Source organism: Hyposmocoma kahamanoa, unplaced genomic scaffold (genome assembly GCF_003589595.1).
Source record: "Hyposmocoma kahamanoa isolate Upper Pololo Valley unplaced genomic scaffold, ASM358959v1 101, whole genome shotgun sequence".
Lineage (NCBI taxonomy): Eukaryota > Metazoa > Arthropoda > Insecta > Lepidoptera > Cosmopterigidae > Hyposmocoma > Hyposmocoma kahamanoa.
Genome location: NW_020653333.1, coordinates 1,550,394 through 1,568,595, shown reverse-complemented (window position 1 = coordinate 1,568,595; position 18,202 = coordinate 1,550,394). Strand labels below are relative to the sequence as shown.

The window sequence follows — 18,202 nt, the reverse complement described above, 5'->3', positions numbered from 1 at the left end:
TCAAATCCGGCAGGATCGAAGGATTTTTTCTAAGTATTCGCTCTTTGTATTAATAATTATAACAAACTAGTGTAATAATTTCACAAAAAAATAATGGAATATCAATACAATACATATTTAATTACAATTAATAGCGACATCTCTAGCCAGGGCTGGTAGCTGTAAAGTTACCTAACTGGGTGACGAAATACTTTCATAGATTTCTCATTGATGGCGCTACGGCTAAAAAGTCGTGGAAAACCAGATACAAAGATCCGACAAACAAGCACATGGAAAAATTCGTGAGGTTCGCTGGTTCATTTCATGGCTTAGTTGGCATAGCGTCTGGCACAGAAGGCGTCGGTTCGAATCCGGCCGGATCGAAGACATTTTTTCTAACTGTTCGATATTTGTATTAATAATTAAATATTACCATAGTTGCAATAATCTCTAGATTCTAAATGGAATCACAATCACCAGTGGTTTGCTTTACTAAAGGAGGTCTATGCCCAATAGTACCTAGTACACGCATGAGCTGTTAACTAAAAGCAAATATTTTGTTTTGTTACAGTCTGTGTCAGATTCGATGATGGAGGAGCTGAAAGCATGTTTCATGGAAGCCTACGACGATAATCAGGACGGGAAAATAGACATAAGAGAGGTAAATGCATTATGTATTCGAGTATTATAAAGTGGTGAGAGTACTTTTGCACGTACTCGGAAGCCAAAGTCAACCTAAAGTTTGCCAATCTTTGATTATCCGTCTCTGTTGTTACTACTAGGTATATCATTTTTCACATTATATCGCTGTGTTATTTCTTTCCAACTTGCAATTATTATATCTCTTCGAGTCACGCCATGAATCCTATGTTTACATTTCTCACTCTAGTAGCCAGTCATAATTTCCTGACCTTAAAAAAACCTTCTTCGGCAATCAGAGCGCCTCCAAATTAGATTAACGCCACTATAATGCTTGTAGAAGCGCTATAGTGGCGCTGTAGCTGCTCCACTACTAATTTTCATACTTTAGCCCCTTTAGCGCGGGAAATCCTGCACACGCAGCCGTGCCCGATTATGTTTCATTATTTTTTTAAGCTAACGTTCTTTCGCGCGCGATAGCTCGTGTACGTTTTTGTTATATCGGAAAGAGCGTCCGTGTAAAGGCTAATAACAAAGGATAGACTTTCTAAGTCTTTCTCTTTTCCTTCCAACGTCTTTACACGCACGCTCAATGTAAAGCCCGCTAATATTTCGAAGCGCAGCCTCAGCGCCACGGTCGCGTCACGCGCACGCCGCTTTTGCAGACTAGATATTGTATGAAAATTAGTAAAGTTCATTTCATATACCAGGGTAGGTACATTGACGTTCGATATTTAAAGTTTCTAGCGATGTAGTGACGTAAAATCGAATAAAGAAAATATCGATTTAAATATCTTATCGAGATAACTTGTAAGGAAAACAGGGACAATAATTTAAGAACAAATCAAAAACGTAATGAAAAGGCATCAGAAAAGAAAATCAAATATATATATACTAAAAAGTACACGACAAATTAACAAATCAACAACACACGAGCAAACAGGCGACAACTAATCATAAAATCAACAGCACCGAAATGAAATTTGAACATTACTCCAAAAACATCACGCAAAGCTCAAAACAAAAGAAAGCATACAAGGTGTATGCACTCATATTGACGCGAGATACCTGATAGCCGATTCGATTTATCGATTCTGTGGTGTAAATCTCTATGGATAAATATTCCGTTTTACGAATCAATTAATTGGGGTGATTTACATTTATCTTTATCATTTCATTTTCTATCTCCTTGACATATTGTAATTTTTACTTAAAATTACACTGCAACAAATATTGTTTGTTGTTGGTACATTGAAACAAATTATTATTTCTTTCGTACTTGATTCGGGCGGATCAAAGTAAAAAAACTAACTTTAACTCTCTATTATCTCTGAGTGTTTGCGGTACCGTCGTTGTTTCCTATTTCCTTAACAAAAGTGCTATATGTTACTTACTTTGGTATCAGAGCAACGTATATGATGTTATCTGATATTTATTATATATTGGCACATGTTTGGACAAAACATTGTAACAGTTTATTACATCGAAACATACACGCTCATTCTTGTATCTAAAACACAGTACAACTTTGTTAATACCACGAATTCACAAGTAACAATTTCCAAGTCGGCGTTGTGAACTTTGGCCTTAACTATACTACTAGATGCCTGCGCCCAACATTGGGAAATATTTATGTAGTCGTGAACATTACTTTCTGAACACGTGGCGTAAATCTCATGTTAGAAATATTTTATTTCGTAGCTGGCTCAGCTGCTACCGATGGAGGAGAATTTCCTGCTGCTGTTCCGATTCGACAATCCTCTGGAGTCCAGCGTGGAATTCATGAAAGTAAGTAACATGGATATTAGCTTAAGTTATATATTTTTTTAGAAGATATAGGTCTTAAAAAAATTGTATGTATTTACTTCAAACTGACGTATCCATTCAATGACAAACTAGCACCCCAATTAGGAAAACAAACATATTTGATCACTTCTATAGTACAATGACATGGGTTAGGCGATGAAGGTCAGGTAGTCGCAGACAACCTGGTAGTCGTAGAAACTACAACTATAGTATGAATCATAATTAGATATCCAAAATGTAAACAAATAAATGTCATTGTCAAAGTGTGAATGCAGATACGTACGCAAATACGTCAAAAATAATAGGTTTATCACATATGTGATAAACCAATTATTTTTGACGTATTTGGAAAAATATCATTTTCATTTCATTCAATCGTTCGCAATCATTTTTTACAATTGCAATTGTCTATTACAAATTATTAACAATAAAAAACGACGACGATAATTTAACAAACTCACTACGGAGACAAGAAAATATTCGAGTTCGAGAAACGAAACTTTATTGACATCTATGACACGACAAAATGGCGGCAAAAAAATGTTTTTGATCCCGATTGTTACATGTCACATTACTGCTTGGTAGCAGAAATAGATATGGTGGCTGTACTTCCCTGAACAAACTCTTTCACAAGAAGCTCTTCTGCTCTACTTTAGAGCTAAATCGCTCTTATAGACTTATTTCATCGTTCTAATGTAGAGCGATGAAATCATCGCTAAATCTACTACATTGTTCGGTTTTATGTCAATGTCAATAAAATTTCACAGTTTGCAGAAAGAACCTTAGTTTTAATTAATTTTTTATTTGGTAAGTACAATTTCAAATGAGTGCTACTGAATACACTGTGCAGCGTCTCGAACCCGATCGAAGGAATTTTTCTTTATGTTGTTAAATTTTTGTATCAATAATAATTCCTTATGTTGATAATTTTTAGTAACGAGAGTAAAATGAATATGAATGTTGATTTAAAGAATTTTTTATTTTTTTTATGACACCTGGAAAATATACGTCACTCCGATTTCGCCGTCACCGCCAACGGCGATCGACGCACATCTCTAATAGGTAGAGAACAATAAAACACAAAATATAGACTTTTATAAGTTTCTCACAGGCAAAAAAAGCCGTTTAAACCCTGTACAAATATCTGCAACAAGCACTTAGAAATTCGCAAGAGCTCAGTTGGTAAGAGCGGTGCGGCAATACACGCTGTTTCGAGTCCATTGAGATGTAAGGAATTTTTGTTTGTGTTACTCCATCTTTGTATCAATAATAATAACAAACTAATGGAGTATTTTCACAAAAGAAATAGTTATATTAAGCTGATTTTAAAAGTGATCCTCCACAAAACCATTTTGGGAATGCCAGCATTGAACAATGAATTCTCTCTCATGAAAATCGTTAGCGTCCTCGGCCTTTTGTGACAAACAAATTTAAAGGCTGTGAAAACATTCGATCACGTTCGTGCGCCGTAAATTTAGATAAATCAATACTACGTGAGCATATCCCATGAATATTTAAGAGTAATTTTTTAGGTCGCCATTTTTTATTACTTTGGTGGCATAATTTTTTCTCATTATCAATCAAATTATTTATGAGACACCATATTGCAACCAATTATCCTGGTAAAAAGATTACTTTCAAAAAAATTACATAACTTAATTAGTGATGTAATTTTTTTACGAACGTGATGATTTTTAATTGATAGTTTTTCGTAGCAGTAGAGCTTCGGGGACCCAATTTTAAACATTTAATTTAATCCTAGTTTCAATTTCTAGTATTTAAGCATTTATTGCCCTTTACCTTTATACTTTAACTTATTGTCTTATAAATAATAAATACGTTACGTGTCGCGGTTACTGTTTACATAACATATTAAAAACATTACAATTTTGTTTGTTGCCTTAAAAATGCAAATCATTAATGAGCAGGGATCGGAGTAGGTATAGTTTTTTTACCTAAACTTCGAGGAACATAGACAGAAAATGGAGACTGCCTTACGACAATATTTTTTAGGTCGTGGACTTGTTCGGGGTTCGAGAAATCACTTAAGTACACTAAAAATTTGCGTAATTTGGGACAGGCAGGTACACTATATTTATCTTAACTTTGCGACACAGTGGGTCGGATCAGCGATATTGCGGAGATTGGATTTTTTCGCGATACCTCTCTAAAAAAAATTCCAATCGAGATATCCTGTTGTCCTAATTAAATATTGTCGTATCACATTTTGCCATAAATCTAATAGTTTAGTAGGAAAAAAATAAAATGTGTCTTTTTTGTATGGGACCATACCTTTAGTGCCCCATCGTTACCAAGTTTTAGTCGATTCAGTTTTGGAATCACTACAGACGTATTATTAGACCTATCTTCTATAGTGTACACTAAACGCGCGCTTATACTTTTTTTTTTTACCTGCCTATTCCCTACTTATACGTGTCAGGAAATGCTGCTCGAAGCAGATACGTAGAAAAATAAACCATCATTTAATTTTTTTTATTTTCAAAGTGACGGACTTACCAAACAACAAATATATTGTAGTTAGTAATCGAAGTCGTTTTTCGTCTTCAGTCATTTTTCATTTCGTGTTCCAGTTTTCAGACGCTTATGTCGTGACATATCTTGATGAGATTTATCACTTCTATCGTACGTTTCTATGATGCTAAAATATAAATTATGATCAAACGGCTATTCATTAAAGTCCATTAGGATCATTACAATTATAATGTGTGTAATTTTAATTCTGTTTTATTAATAAGTATTGTTACTTTAAATTGTTATTGAATTGATATTCAATTTTTTTTTTAAATTACTCCACTAGTTTGTTATAATTATTAATACAAAGATCGAACACTCAGAAAAAAATCCTTCGATCCGGTCGGATTCGAATCAACGTCTTCTAGCATACCGTGCCAGACGCTATACCAACTAAGCCACAGAACGAACAAGCGGACCTCACGAATTTTTCTATGTGCTTGTTGTCGTGTCTTTGTATAACGACTTTTTAGTCGTAGAGAAATCTATGAAAGTTTTATCAGTTGGTATAGCGTCTGACACGGTATGCTAGAAGACGTCGTTTCGAATCCGTCTGTCCGAATGTTTAGTGCCCCAAAATGGACGCTGGGGAGAGTTGATGCAGTGCAGGGAGTGCTACCGCATTTGAAATAAAAACCTGTATTATCTATATAAACTGCACTACATACATACATCTTCTTTTTCCTTGTAAATGAGCCTCCTTGTGTCCCTTGGTTAGACCATGTCAAGTTAAGCAGAGGTCAAATTGTCAACGTGCAAAGGTTTCGATCCGGACACATTCAATTAAACAAATGTTTTGTATTTGACGCGAAGGGTGAACTCATTGAATTGCGAAGTATGTGGGATTCCTAAGGACATCACTTGCTCATGGAGTGTGTTCGGACGGAACTTATCAGGGCGCGGTTATTTGCACGGACTGGTTTCCGTACATTTAATATTGGGTGGTTTCAATCTATTTTATCAGAGCCAACATCTAGTGCAGTGGATTGTATACATGTTTGGTTAGGTAGTACTTATTTAGATTTTTTTTTTTTTTTTTATAATAATTTTTTTTTATCTGTCTCGATTTTATTTAGGCATTACTTCTTGAGGCATTATTTTTCTAATGGGGCTGACAAGTTCAATAACGATCAAAGCCCCTAAATAAATAAATATATAGTATAAAAAAACTTTTTGTGTTAATATAAAAAATTTGTGTTTTCAGTTGTTTTTTGAGATGGTGGGCCAAAAATTTGGAAACCTATGGTCTATACTAACTGTTAATATTATTATTATTACTACAAACAAACTGTACACCTTGCTGTGTAGTCTGAAAATAAAAGATTTTTTTCCGCCTGGAAAAAGTTTGTGCCTCGTAAAGCCTTCAATCGGATTGATTTCATAAGTGACATTAAAAAATTGTATCTTATCGGTATTAAAACTGATCATATAATGGTTTGCACAGATCTGGCGTGAATACGACACAGATGGAAGCGGGTACATCGAGGCTGACGAATTGAAGGTAAGTCACATGCCTCATTACAAACTATTTAACAATTTATGAGAGTGAAAGAAAAATAATAATAATTATAATAATTCAAAAATAATAGAAGAAATGTTAAATAAATTCTTAACATAACAAATAATATTTATTAAGATTTTTTGTTGTGAGAAGGTTATTCGAAACCTCTCACTAGATGTTACTAGCGGCGACGAAAGCCGAAAAATCAGTATAAAGATCTATAGGCTCAATTCACACTGTCGCGTCCTGTTTTTCAACTAAAAAAAACGCCGCCGAGATCACAGTGTGGTCGACGTATGACGCCTCACGACGCCCAAGTGACTGAAGATTCCATATTTGCAAAACAGAAATTTATACCTTAATACTGGAAAAATAGAGATGAATATGCTATAGGCGAAAAACATGACGCGTCGCGACGCTTCGACTCTGCGCCAGTGTGAGTTGAGCCATAACAAAAAGACATGAGAGAATTTCGTCGACTCGGTAACTGGACCTGTGAATCAGATGGTTAGAGCGACGCTACGGTGCAGTATGGACGTGGGTTCAAGCGCCACCGGGTCGACGAAAAAAAAAATTTTCTATGTGTTTGATCTATGTATTCGTAATCATAGCGAATAATAATTAACAAAACGGGCCACGTGTACGCTGTGCCGTTACAGAATCCGTCATCTACTCAGCCTATTGTCCTCTCACTGAAGGTGTCACGATACTGTTTTTCAGTGGATCTGGTAAAAGAAGAATACGCATGGCACGGAACAAAGCAGATATATAACTAGATTACGCTGTCACAAGCACTATTTCAACAGATAACAATTTTATTTAAAAAATGTGTACAAATACCTTATTTAATAAATTTTTACGTAAGTAGGTTACATAATAAATCTAATTTAAATATTAGAAAATTTAATTATAATTAAATAAACAATTCAATGAATTAATACGTAACAAAATGTAAATATATATATCGACACATCACAAGCTACATTGGTTTACATGTACATTTGGTTTAGCCCTTCACATCATCGGTTACAAGAAACCACACATAAAGCCACATAAGATCATATGTCATAAATGCTTTCATCATCTTAGAATAATAACGCATAGAATGATAGTTTCATATCAATTTCATATCAAACGAACTGCCACAAGTGAGGCAAAAATCAAATTCATGTAAGCTAGTTTTAGTAGTAGGTTAATTTTCGGTTTTAGTGAATATTTATATAAAAATACAAGTTGAAACGCGTTACTTCCTTGTGGAATGTGATGTTAGTATCTATTTTACGTTTGGCTGACGTATTTTTACACTCATTTACCGCACATTTCGTCATTTTTAGCTAAAATTCTTGAGCTGTTCGCGGTGCAAGTTAACCTTGAGCACTGACGGCCCGCCCGCTCATGTAGGCCCATTGGGAGCGCTTCATTTTGCCTCACTTAGTGTGTGCGGACTAGGTTTCTATGCGTTATTATTCTAAGTTCATCATGTCATAAAAATATTACCAAGAAACAAATGTATATGAGGAATTTTATAGCTTTTCCATTGACTTACAAATAAATGGACGACGGGTCTAATACAAAAACTACTATTCGAAATTTAAATTATAATGTCATCGCACTATCGCGCTGTCAGTAGAACAAATGAAGAATATATAAATAATATAATAAGAATAGATAAAGCGGGGTTTGGCGCTCTGTATACGATTTTAGCGCCTTACAAGTGCGGACACTTTTTAGCGCGGACCCGACGTCCATATAATTGTAAGTCAATGAGCTTTTCTATTGAAACGTATAAAAAGTTTTCATAGATTTCCCACAGATTACGCCAAAAAAGTCTTTAAAAGCCAAAAACAAATATTTGCAACAAGCACATAAACATTCGCAAGGTCCACTGGCAACTACCTAACTGAAATTACCGCCTAATAGACGAAACCAAGAGGACGAAACATCGAGTATTTATACTGGTATATATGCTTTCTGGTTATAACCAGAAATAGACACGAAATAAGGGCCGTATGGCCGTATTCCTGGTAACTCATCAGTGCTACATCACTTATAAATATCATCTCTCGTTTGCACTGAAATTACAAATTAGACAGCTGAAATAGTACAGCGCCAACAACTGACCTGTGTGTACGTCTCCGTATATTCCAAAAATATTCTGTATTTATTGTAATAAAGAAAATATTTGTAACAACGGCATGCTGTTCTATTCAGTGTTGTGAAGAAAAACCGCAAAACATCTAATTACAAAACAAACGGTATCAAATTTCATCGGTAATTAAATATTAAATATGTGATTTTGCAATTTTCGTCCATTATAGCAAAGCTCAAGTTAACTGGTCGATTTGAAGTGAAACACCCATTGACGACACCCCTCAATTGTTTCGAATTCGGGCTGGCCAATCGGAGCGCGGTTGTCACAGTAATAATTTGGCAGAATAGTTCAATTCTAAATCAGTTATTCAATAAATCGAATAAGTAACACTTTCACGTATATTTCAAAGATTTTGACTTGATGTCTCATCACTTTTTCTAACATTATTCATTTGAATAACATCGTAAAATCGTATTTAAAAAATGGTAATTAAAAAGTGAGGTTACATTTTAATTTTAGATGTATGAATAGTCTATGGTTACAGTGCTGCACGGAAAAAACATTCGGTTCATTCAATTAAAGTTTTTGTAATCAATTACGAGTAAATCGAAAAATTCAATCGCAATCGAACAAGTATCTAAGTGTAAAGATTGGAAGGAGGATTTAAAATTAAGATTCCGAAAATTTTAAATGTGTTTTATAAAACACATTTAAAATTTGTAGGTTATGTAAGAAAAACTGTTGTATGACAATTAAGACAAATCGGTTGTGCAACAGTAATCCAGAGTTGTTTCGTATACTTGATAAGTATTTAAAAAGAAAAAGAAAGAAAGAAAGTACATTTGTGTGTGCGTTATTGTTCTTGTCGTTATTTACTTTCTTACCACAATGACACCACAAACGAAAAAAGAAAACGAAACAAAACATAAGAATGAAAAACATAATTAAAATATTCAACGTAAAGCATAAATAAATAATTACGAAACAAAAACCCAAACAACATAATAATGTTTACAAAAATTAAATTAAATTAAAACACGAACTATTCACACAAACTGTAAAAAGAACACTAAATATAGAGATACTTTGTGTGATGCCAGCCGCAGTAACAAAAGTCACAAACTAAGTAATTGCTGTAAAACGCAATGCGTTCCCAGCACTGTTTTCAGTGCTTATTACCCATTGTCGTCCTGAGTAGATTTGTGTTGCTTATTGTGTTTGTATGGTGTAACGGGTGTAACTATATACTTATTACATTATCACTCGTAACCAGTAAATTAATAGATTTAAGTTAGATTAACGATGATTGTTACAATTATGTTCCAACAATGTCCGGCAGAGAACATAGGCGGAGATTGAAAAACAGCACTATGCTGAGACTTAATCCTTTTCATCAACATATTAGAAATAGAAATCAGAGTTATATATTATATTACATTATTTTCGATAGACGTACGTAATTTAGTAGCAATAGAGCTTCTTGTGAAAGAGTTCGTCCAGGGTAGTACTGCCACCTTACCTATTTCTGCCGCCAAGCAGTAATGTCAGCATTACTGTGTTCCGGTTTTGAAGGGTAAAGGTGCTGGTGAAATTACAGGCGCATCGAACTTGTCAACTTATGTCTCTGGACGACGGGCGCACTAGCAGTGCCCATCAGATCTTTGCGATTTAAAGCTCTGCGTGGCACTGCAACTGTTATGTACAGGCGTGTAGCTTACCATCAGGCGCACAACATGTTCGTCTCGTCACTAGATATTAAAAAATATAAAAAAATAACAACTTTAAGATTAAATAAAAACTTTTTCGGAATTTTTATTCCTTTATTTAGTACTCCTTACTGACACCAGATTGCGCCACACGTCGCCGACGGAATTTCGAGTATTCCGTTTCTCATCTGCAATCAAAATATCAAAACTTGTCGAGCTCTTACTACACACCCATTCTAGTATTTATCAAATTAGCCGATTTGCGTCAAAGTGTTATCTGAAACAGAGGCCTATTTTTCACAGTTTGACTAAAAATATTTTTTTGATGGGTTGAAGAAGTTTGAATATAGCTGGTCAAGGTGTATAGAGTTAAAAGGAGATTACGTCAAAAAGAACCGTTTTAAAAAATTTTTTTTTTCTTCTTAAAGTAACGGACTTATCAAACCGTCCTCGTGCATTGTGTTTGATGAAAACAGTACCTATTTAATTTAACTTAAAATCTATAAAAAACCTCTATTATAACATGACGTCATTTTTGTATTCAGAACTTCCTCCGCGACCTGCTCAAGGAAGCTAAGAAGATCAACGACGTGTCCGAAGACAAACTCATCGAGTACACCGATACGATGGTAAACACGATCACAATATAAATCATTATATATTATAATATGTTTACAATATGTACAGTTAGTACCAGGCCACAGTTATTTGTAAAACAATAACAATCTCATAGAACTATATTACTAACATCATAAACAACAACTTTTGTTCCATGACTTTTTACAAAATGTAATAAATTTACCAAAATGAACTTTTAAGTTTTTGTTGTAGTATCTGACACTGTATTTGGTAGTAAAGTTCGTTCAAAGTAGTGTCCTCACCGACGACACCCACCCCCGCTCCTGCTTTTTGCATCGGGTATAACGCTTTCTTTTGTTACCGCACAGAATTATCATCGTTTAGAACGATCCATTTAAATATTTTTATTTTTGTACGAAAGCAATGAATTATTAAAAGCCATGGAATAAAAGTTGTTGTTTATGATGTTAATAATATAGTGCTTCGAGGTTGTTACTATAGTAAGTATAGTTAGGAAGTGTCATGATCCCTTCGTTATCAACGTCATGTCCGTTCAAATAATTGTGTAAACGCGTTTGCGCAGTGCATTCAATTCGTATTCGTTCCGAATCCGAGACTATGCCAATTTAGAAAACTCAGGCCCACTTCGGATGTTCACCTGGATATAAAATGATCCTTGACACATTTCGGACCATTATTTCTTGAATTCGGAACTGATACGTCAAACTATAAAGACTGAAACAAGTGAAAATATGAAAGAGCAATATCGGGCGAATAAGAGGTAACATGTCCCAACCTAACTGCAATAGTTCTTGACGACTTTGTAAAGAGGTGTGTGGTTTGGCGTCACTCCGCTGGCTCAGCAACCCGAAAAGGATCTTGGCTTGCGGTACCAGTTGGCGCCAGCGCACTCTGTCTTATGTAACCCCCTCGCAGTTCTCTGCGTGCAGGGAGGTCTTTCTCCGCTTCGCGCCTCCATCGGTATTTGACCGACCAACTGGTCGACCACTAACTAGGACGTCCATATACGCTTTATGAGGTGGTATCCTTTCGAAATGTCCGAACCAACGGAGTATTGCGGATATCGGAGAAATAATATAATTTTGGGCTCTGACACAATGTCTTCCGGCTCCTGATTCTTTCGGATCCTCCAGCTACCATCTTCTCTCTGTGTTGGTTGGGAGCTTGTCTCTTTAATCTTTTGAATGTTTGATTAGTCTGTTTTGCCATTAAGTTAGCAAGTAGGTCCCAAAAATAAGTTTTTCTTCTTATTGATGATATACTATTGTGGCCTAAAACTCGGCCACGGCGACCACATCACTAGTAGCCTCCCGGCTATTGCTGAACTGTGGGATATGCTTGCTATCGTGGTGAAAGGATTTGTCCATCGACGTAAGGTACTTGCCGATTGTTGCCCGGGTAAATAGACGTTGTGGGGGAAGGCTCCTTTCGTATTATCATGATGAAATACGACGTCTATACGATTCACCAGGCCTTCGTTAATTCTCGAATTTTCAATTTACTTATTGATAAAAGGATGCTATTCCATTGACATAGCTTTCATAATAGGTTGAAATAGATCATGTAGTATTATCCAAATTGGATACCATAGATAAATAAAATATTTTCTCTGTGTTAGGTTCTTAAATGCTGGGAACGAAAAAGGCGTTTTAGCACGTGCGTAATTGAACACAAAATGCGTGTTCATAAGATAGAATGCATTAGTAAAAGGTTTTCAATACCCGGTAACCCTACAACATTGTAAATTGGATCATGTAGAAACGCTGTTTGCATTCAATTTCGCGAGCACTGAAACGCCTACATGTAATTTATGCGCATTATTTCTGAAAATACGTAAATGTTTCTTTATGTGTGTACTGATTTTTAATATTTTTACAGCTACAAGTGTTTGATTCAAATAAAGACGGCAGATTACAGCTCTCAGAGATGGCCAAGTAAGTAAACACTACAAATCAATACTAATAATACCTATATGTATTTAACTTTCTCTTCTTTGAGTTTTTGAGCCGATTGGACGTGAGTATGACTCACAATGGTTTAGAATTGTAATATATGTGTGAATTGTTGTCGTTCATATAAATTATGATCAAAGGGGATTTGGTGTGCTTGTGAACTCTGGTGCTTTTCCACGTAAGACATCGATGTGGTAAAGAGTCTATTATTAAATTCCGTCCTCAAAGGGAAATCTAAAGTTACAAGAAAAGGAGAAGGCAGATCCTAACGAGATCTTTTGATACAGTCGCTGCTTTCAAGGTAACGGACCCAGATCTTGTTCCTATTTTTGTAACTAAAGATCTACAGAAGCTATCCATTCTAATGTTTGACCACATAGATGTAACAAAATTGTTAAAAGATATCAAATAAAATACAAAATATAAAACGACACACTTGCCCCATCCCATCTCCAGCACACCATCAAAAGGGCCGGCTCAGCCACTGAGCTGGCGCAAAGAATAAAAAGTAATAAGTACCAGGACCTCGACTGCGACTACCAATTTACAGCCTTTGGAGTCGAAACCTTTGGCCCGTGAATTCCCTTGCACGGGTGCCCTTCATCTGTACCAAATTTTTTCCAAGAATTAATAGACTATCTGGGAAAACGCGTGGTTTTCCCAGATAGTCTACTAGCTACCTTGGGCACCTTACCTTGGGGACCTAATTTTATACATGTAATTGAATTCTAGTTTTACTTTCCGGTATTTAAGCTTTTATTGTGCATTACCTGTATATTTAATAAAAAATAAAATAATAATATTTAAATACGGAAAATCACAAACAAAGATTTAATTACATGACCATGACTACGATAACCTCTTAAAACAATATTACTTTAACCTTACATTGACTTTTCGTACCATACCGCGCTTAAAGTAAGCTTATTTGTAATGTTAAAACTATGATGTTTTATTGGCAGCTTTGTGACTATTCAGTCACTCAGTTCGTACTATGACGCGACTTTGACATTAGAGTAATATTGCTCTTAGGTCAAATTTAGCAAACTTAAAATAGTTAAACGTATGCAATGGAAACAATATTATTTTCAGTTTTATTGTCTTAATATTGATTTGTTATGATTAAAAGTTAAGTTGAAATTATTTATTTACATAAATCTCTTCAGTATTTTGTTTATTTTTTATTTAATAGCACATAGGAAATATTTTTTCTCGTAAAATAAAAATACGCGATGCTTATTTCGTAAAATTATGACAGCGCCATCTATATGCTCCTTGGTGAAACTAACAGCTGTCACTAGACTTTGGTTCCGAATTCACAACGTGACTATCAATACTCAGCTTGTTTTATTTATTTTTCTTCATGAAAATGCGGAATAATAGTTGAAAATAACGTTTATTTTAATAGATTTCATTATTACATACTTTTCTTTTTTTAGCAGTCAAAATTCTCTAAATGTAAATAATATTAAGTACTTTAACATTATACTACGATAACACGATTCGGAACATCAAAAAAGAAAGAGATGGCATTATACAGTTCTTTCCTACTTTTACTAAGGAATAGACAATATTTGCAAATCACTCGTTCTTTCAGTCACTTTAGCAATAATACATTACTTGGTTGACAGGTTTGTCATGGTTCGTATATGAGTAATATTACAATAAGCTTACTTTATGCTTACATTGAAATAAGATTGTTTTTCGAAAGGTAATGGTAGGCCCCCTGAGAAAGATCTCCTAATCTCCAACAGGCATCTAGTATTAATAAACTGTATATCTACCGAGGTTTGTTTTTAACTTATTTTACCGTATCCTGTTATGTGGTATTCGGTTATGTAGCTGACTTTATGTTCACGAATTCTACTAAGTACCTTTTAACATTTTTGTCGTAACAGGAAAAACAGAAAAAGCAAACAAATATAAAAGTATAAATGACGTTTCAAAATGTCCGTACATACTCCACCAACATATGTGGAACAGCTGGTTTTATCTCCACGATTTCGGAGTCTCCACAATAAAAGTAATTTTGTTGAATACCTCTTTAAAATTTATAAAAAAAACATGAGAAACACCCATGAGAATTATCATATAGACACTATTTCAAAGTGTTTTTTATTTTTTACACTATCAAGTGACGGGACGAACAAGTGGTGGTGCGCCTGGTGGCAAGCGACATGCCTACCCATGACAGTAGCATGCTACTCAGAGCTTTAAATCGCAAACATTTTAGGGGTACTGCCACTGTGCCCATCACGCTAAACATAAGTTGCTAAGCCCCATGTGCCAATAATTTCACCAGCACCCTTACCCTTCAAAATCGAAACGCAGTAATGCTCATTTTAGTGCAAGTAGGTAAAGAGGCAGTACTTGACTCACAAGGAGCTCTGCTGCTACTTCTTCTTGTCGTATCGATGACATTCATTGTACTATGGTGGCCCAGAACTCAGTCACGCTTAACGCGTCACTAGCAGCCTCCATTAAATCATTAAGCGTGCAGGTGTTAGGGCACACAGGGCACGATATAAGGTGGGCCATCGTTTGAGTCGCACAGCACAAGCAGTCCAGGTTAGAACCATCCGAAAATCCACACATGCGACTGATTTTAATTCAAATTGGAATCGATCCGATCGGGTGTCTTGAAATCAGATGGGTTTCTGAGCGAGAAGATGAACCTGATTCCTACTATATCTTTCTAATTTGTGAGTTAAATCGACTATTGTTCCGATTTGAAATGTCAAAAGTTTCCGATCGGGAGAGGCTATCAAAATCAAGCTACAGATCGGCCATGGCAATTCGTGTCCAGGAGGAAGACTCTCAGAAGCCGGGATAAACGTAGATGGTACTCTTTCGCGCCAAAGATTGCACCTATCCTGAACCAGCTCAATGCTCAAAGTCTCAATTTCTCAGAATCTCTTAATTTCTGCTGCTACTAAAAATATATGGAATTTTTCGACATTTCGAGGTCCCTATAATAAAAGCGATTTTGGTGACACCCTTTACGTAAAGCTATACGGTCCCCAAAGTTTAATATCTGAATGGGTCGAGCTTTGTTCGTTCTAAGAAATCATGAAATATCGAATGACTTTCATTTCGACCCCGTCCCATTCTGACAATATCCATCATCTGATGAGATTATTAGAATTTTGTGCATGGGGAGACAAAATCTCAATACGTCCTGCTTCTGGGCATGTCCTTTCCTATAAAATTCAAGCTATGGACCGTTGGCGAAATACGGTATGGAGATTTCACACTTTTTCCAAGGGAAAGAAAGAATTAGAAAGAGAAGAAATATAAGTTGAATATAAACGACTACAACTATGACTAAAATTCCGTACCTTTCAAAATCAATCATAATTATAATATTTTTTTTAAATACTGACAACCTTGCGGGATTAGATTTGTGACGTCATGACCAAAAACTTTCGTTCCGTTAGTTTTGACAAAACATGATACATATAAAAAAATAAACATTCAAGTTTTGTTGTACTATTTGACACTTTTGATTACAGTATTTAGTAGTAAGGTAGTAAGTTCAAACGTGCAAACGTTCTCTCTGACGACTCCATCGTTTTACACAGAGTTATCATCGTTTAGAAAGATCCATTTAAATATATTTATTTTTGAATGAAAGTAAAATCTGACGAACTATTAAAAGTCACGGAATAAAAGTTGTTGTTTATGATGTTTATAATATATTCCTACGCGCTTGTTAGTATTTTACAAACAACCTGTATACATTTTAATGAATATGCATTATATACAATATTTTTAAAAATTACGTACGTTATAAATACGTTATATAGAACACCAGCAGGCTTAGCAGGAGCCCGAAGACAAAAGTTATCTTTTCTTCGAACTGTCAATTTTCTCTCGAAAATCGCGAGAAAATTGACAGTTGGAAGAGGAGATAACTTTTGTCTTCGGGCTCATGCTAAGCCTACTGGAATATATATTTATCACTGATTGTAAGCTATTTACTTTTCTCTGAAATAGAAATAAACCTTTTTTTGGTGTCGTGATTACATATTTTTGAACACAACACGACGTCGGGGTGTAAATATTTTCAACAGTCGTTAAAACCTAAAACATGCTCCCTTGAAAAAAATTTCAAAATGGCCCTTTCTCCCTTTCTACAAAACACCGACGTTATATTCGAAAATGTGTGAACGTTTACATTTCATTGCACATGACTGGACGTATCTTAGAAACAAGAGTCATAGGTACATACGCTGTGGGGATTCGAATCTCTCCATTAAGAAGCGATCATTTTTCCGTTTTGTTTGGCTGCAAAATTGCCAAAACTGTAAGCGAATAAAACTCAAGCAACTTTTAAATTGGAAGAACATTCAAGGTAAAAAATACTTCAGCTTCTATTATTGAATTCATATAATGACCATAATAACAGGAAATGTCCGAAAATATTAAGGAAACAGGCTTTGTAGCTTTTTCTTTTATTAATAATGCCCTTAATTCCAATATTGGTAGAACAAAATAGACAAGAATGAAATAATTAAAATCTAATTTGTTATAATGATCGGTAATATCTTTTTTACTTTTCTGTCCGCCGTAGACCTAAATGAAACTAGATGCGACTGACCCATAAGAAATGTTGAAAGAAAATGATTTTTATTATATTATCGTGAAGAGTCATATTTAAGTCTCTTTGAAGTGTGATGTGCTCTTCGACATCAAAAGGTGCTTTCAAACAAAAGGCTTCATGGCGCTCTAATTAATTACATTCCTTCCATCGACCGACTCGATTGTGATATACACGAAGTTCATTATAACAGCAAATTACCTCGTGTTGGAAGCAATGAAATGCTCATTTGGTATCAAATAGTTACAATTTTGCAATTGTTATTAGTTGGTTGCCATTCAGCTGGTGGCACTTTAAAGAGGTACTTAATTAATTATAATTTAAAAAAACTAAATATTGTCGAGCATCTTTAATTTTTATTTATTTATTATAACTTAACTGTCTCCATGGCCGAACGGTTACCATACTGCAGAGGTTCCAGGTTCGATTCCCGGACTGAGAGAAATATTTGTATGGCCTACATTTATTTACAAAAAGTAGCCGATATCCTTCTCCTAGGTCCCATCTACCACTATACCAAAATTCATCTAAATTGGATCATCAGTTTAGATGTGAAATATCAACAGACAAGAATTACTTTCGCATTTATAATATTTGTATGGATATATGGTATTTATAATAATTTTAGGTATATTTATAATTATTTGAAAACTACGAACATTTTACGGGCTCCCTAAAGCTCGCCCGCATGAGACTTGCCGTTGTGTTTTTTCGACTCAACAGCACTGAGTAAAGAGAAATTTTCTTGCAAAGTGGGAAGATTTTTAAGCCGAGCGCCGTGATTATATCACGTTT

General features: G+C 35.0%; 1 protein-coding gene across 1 annotated transcript in view; it reads left to right on the top strand.

Annotated features, from left to right (window-relative positions):
- Positions 1 to 18,202, top strand: part of LOC113230523 (calbindin-32) — a 124,564-nt gene that overhangs the window by 95,161 nt on the left and 11,201 nt on the right. The window contains exons 3-7 of the mRNA XM_026464495.1: positions 551 to 640; positions 2,320 to 2,406; positions 6,401 to 6,457; positions 10,801 to 10,884; positions 12,734 to 12,789. Of these exons, the coding sequence (XP_026320280.1) occupies positions 551 to 640; positions 2,320 to 2,406; positions 6,401 to 6,457; positions 10,801 to 10,884; positions 12,734 to 12,789 (374 nt within the window). The remainder of the gene's footprint in view (positions 1 to 550; positions 641 to 2,319; positions 2,407 to 6,400; positions 6,458 to 10,800; positions 10,885 to 12,733; positions 12,790 to 18,202) is intronic.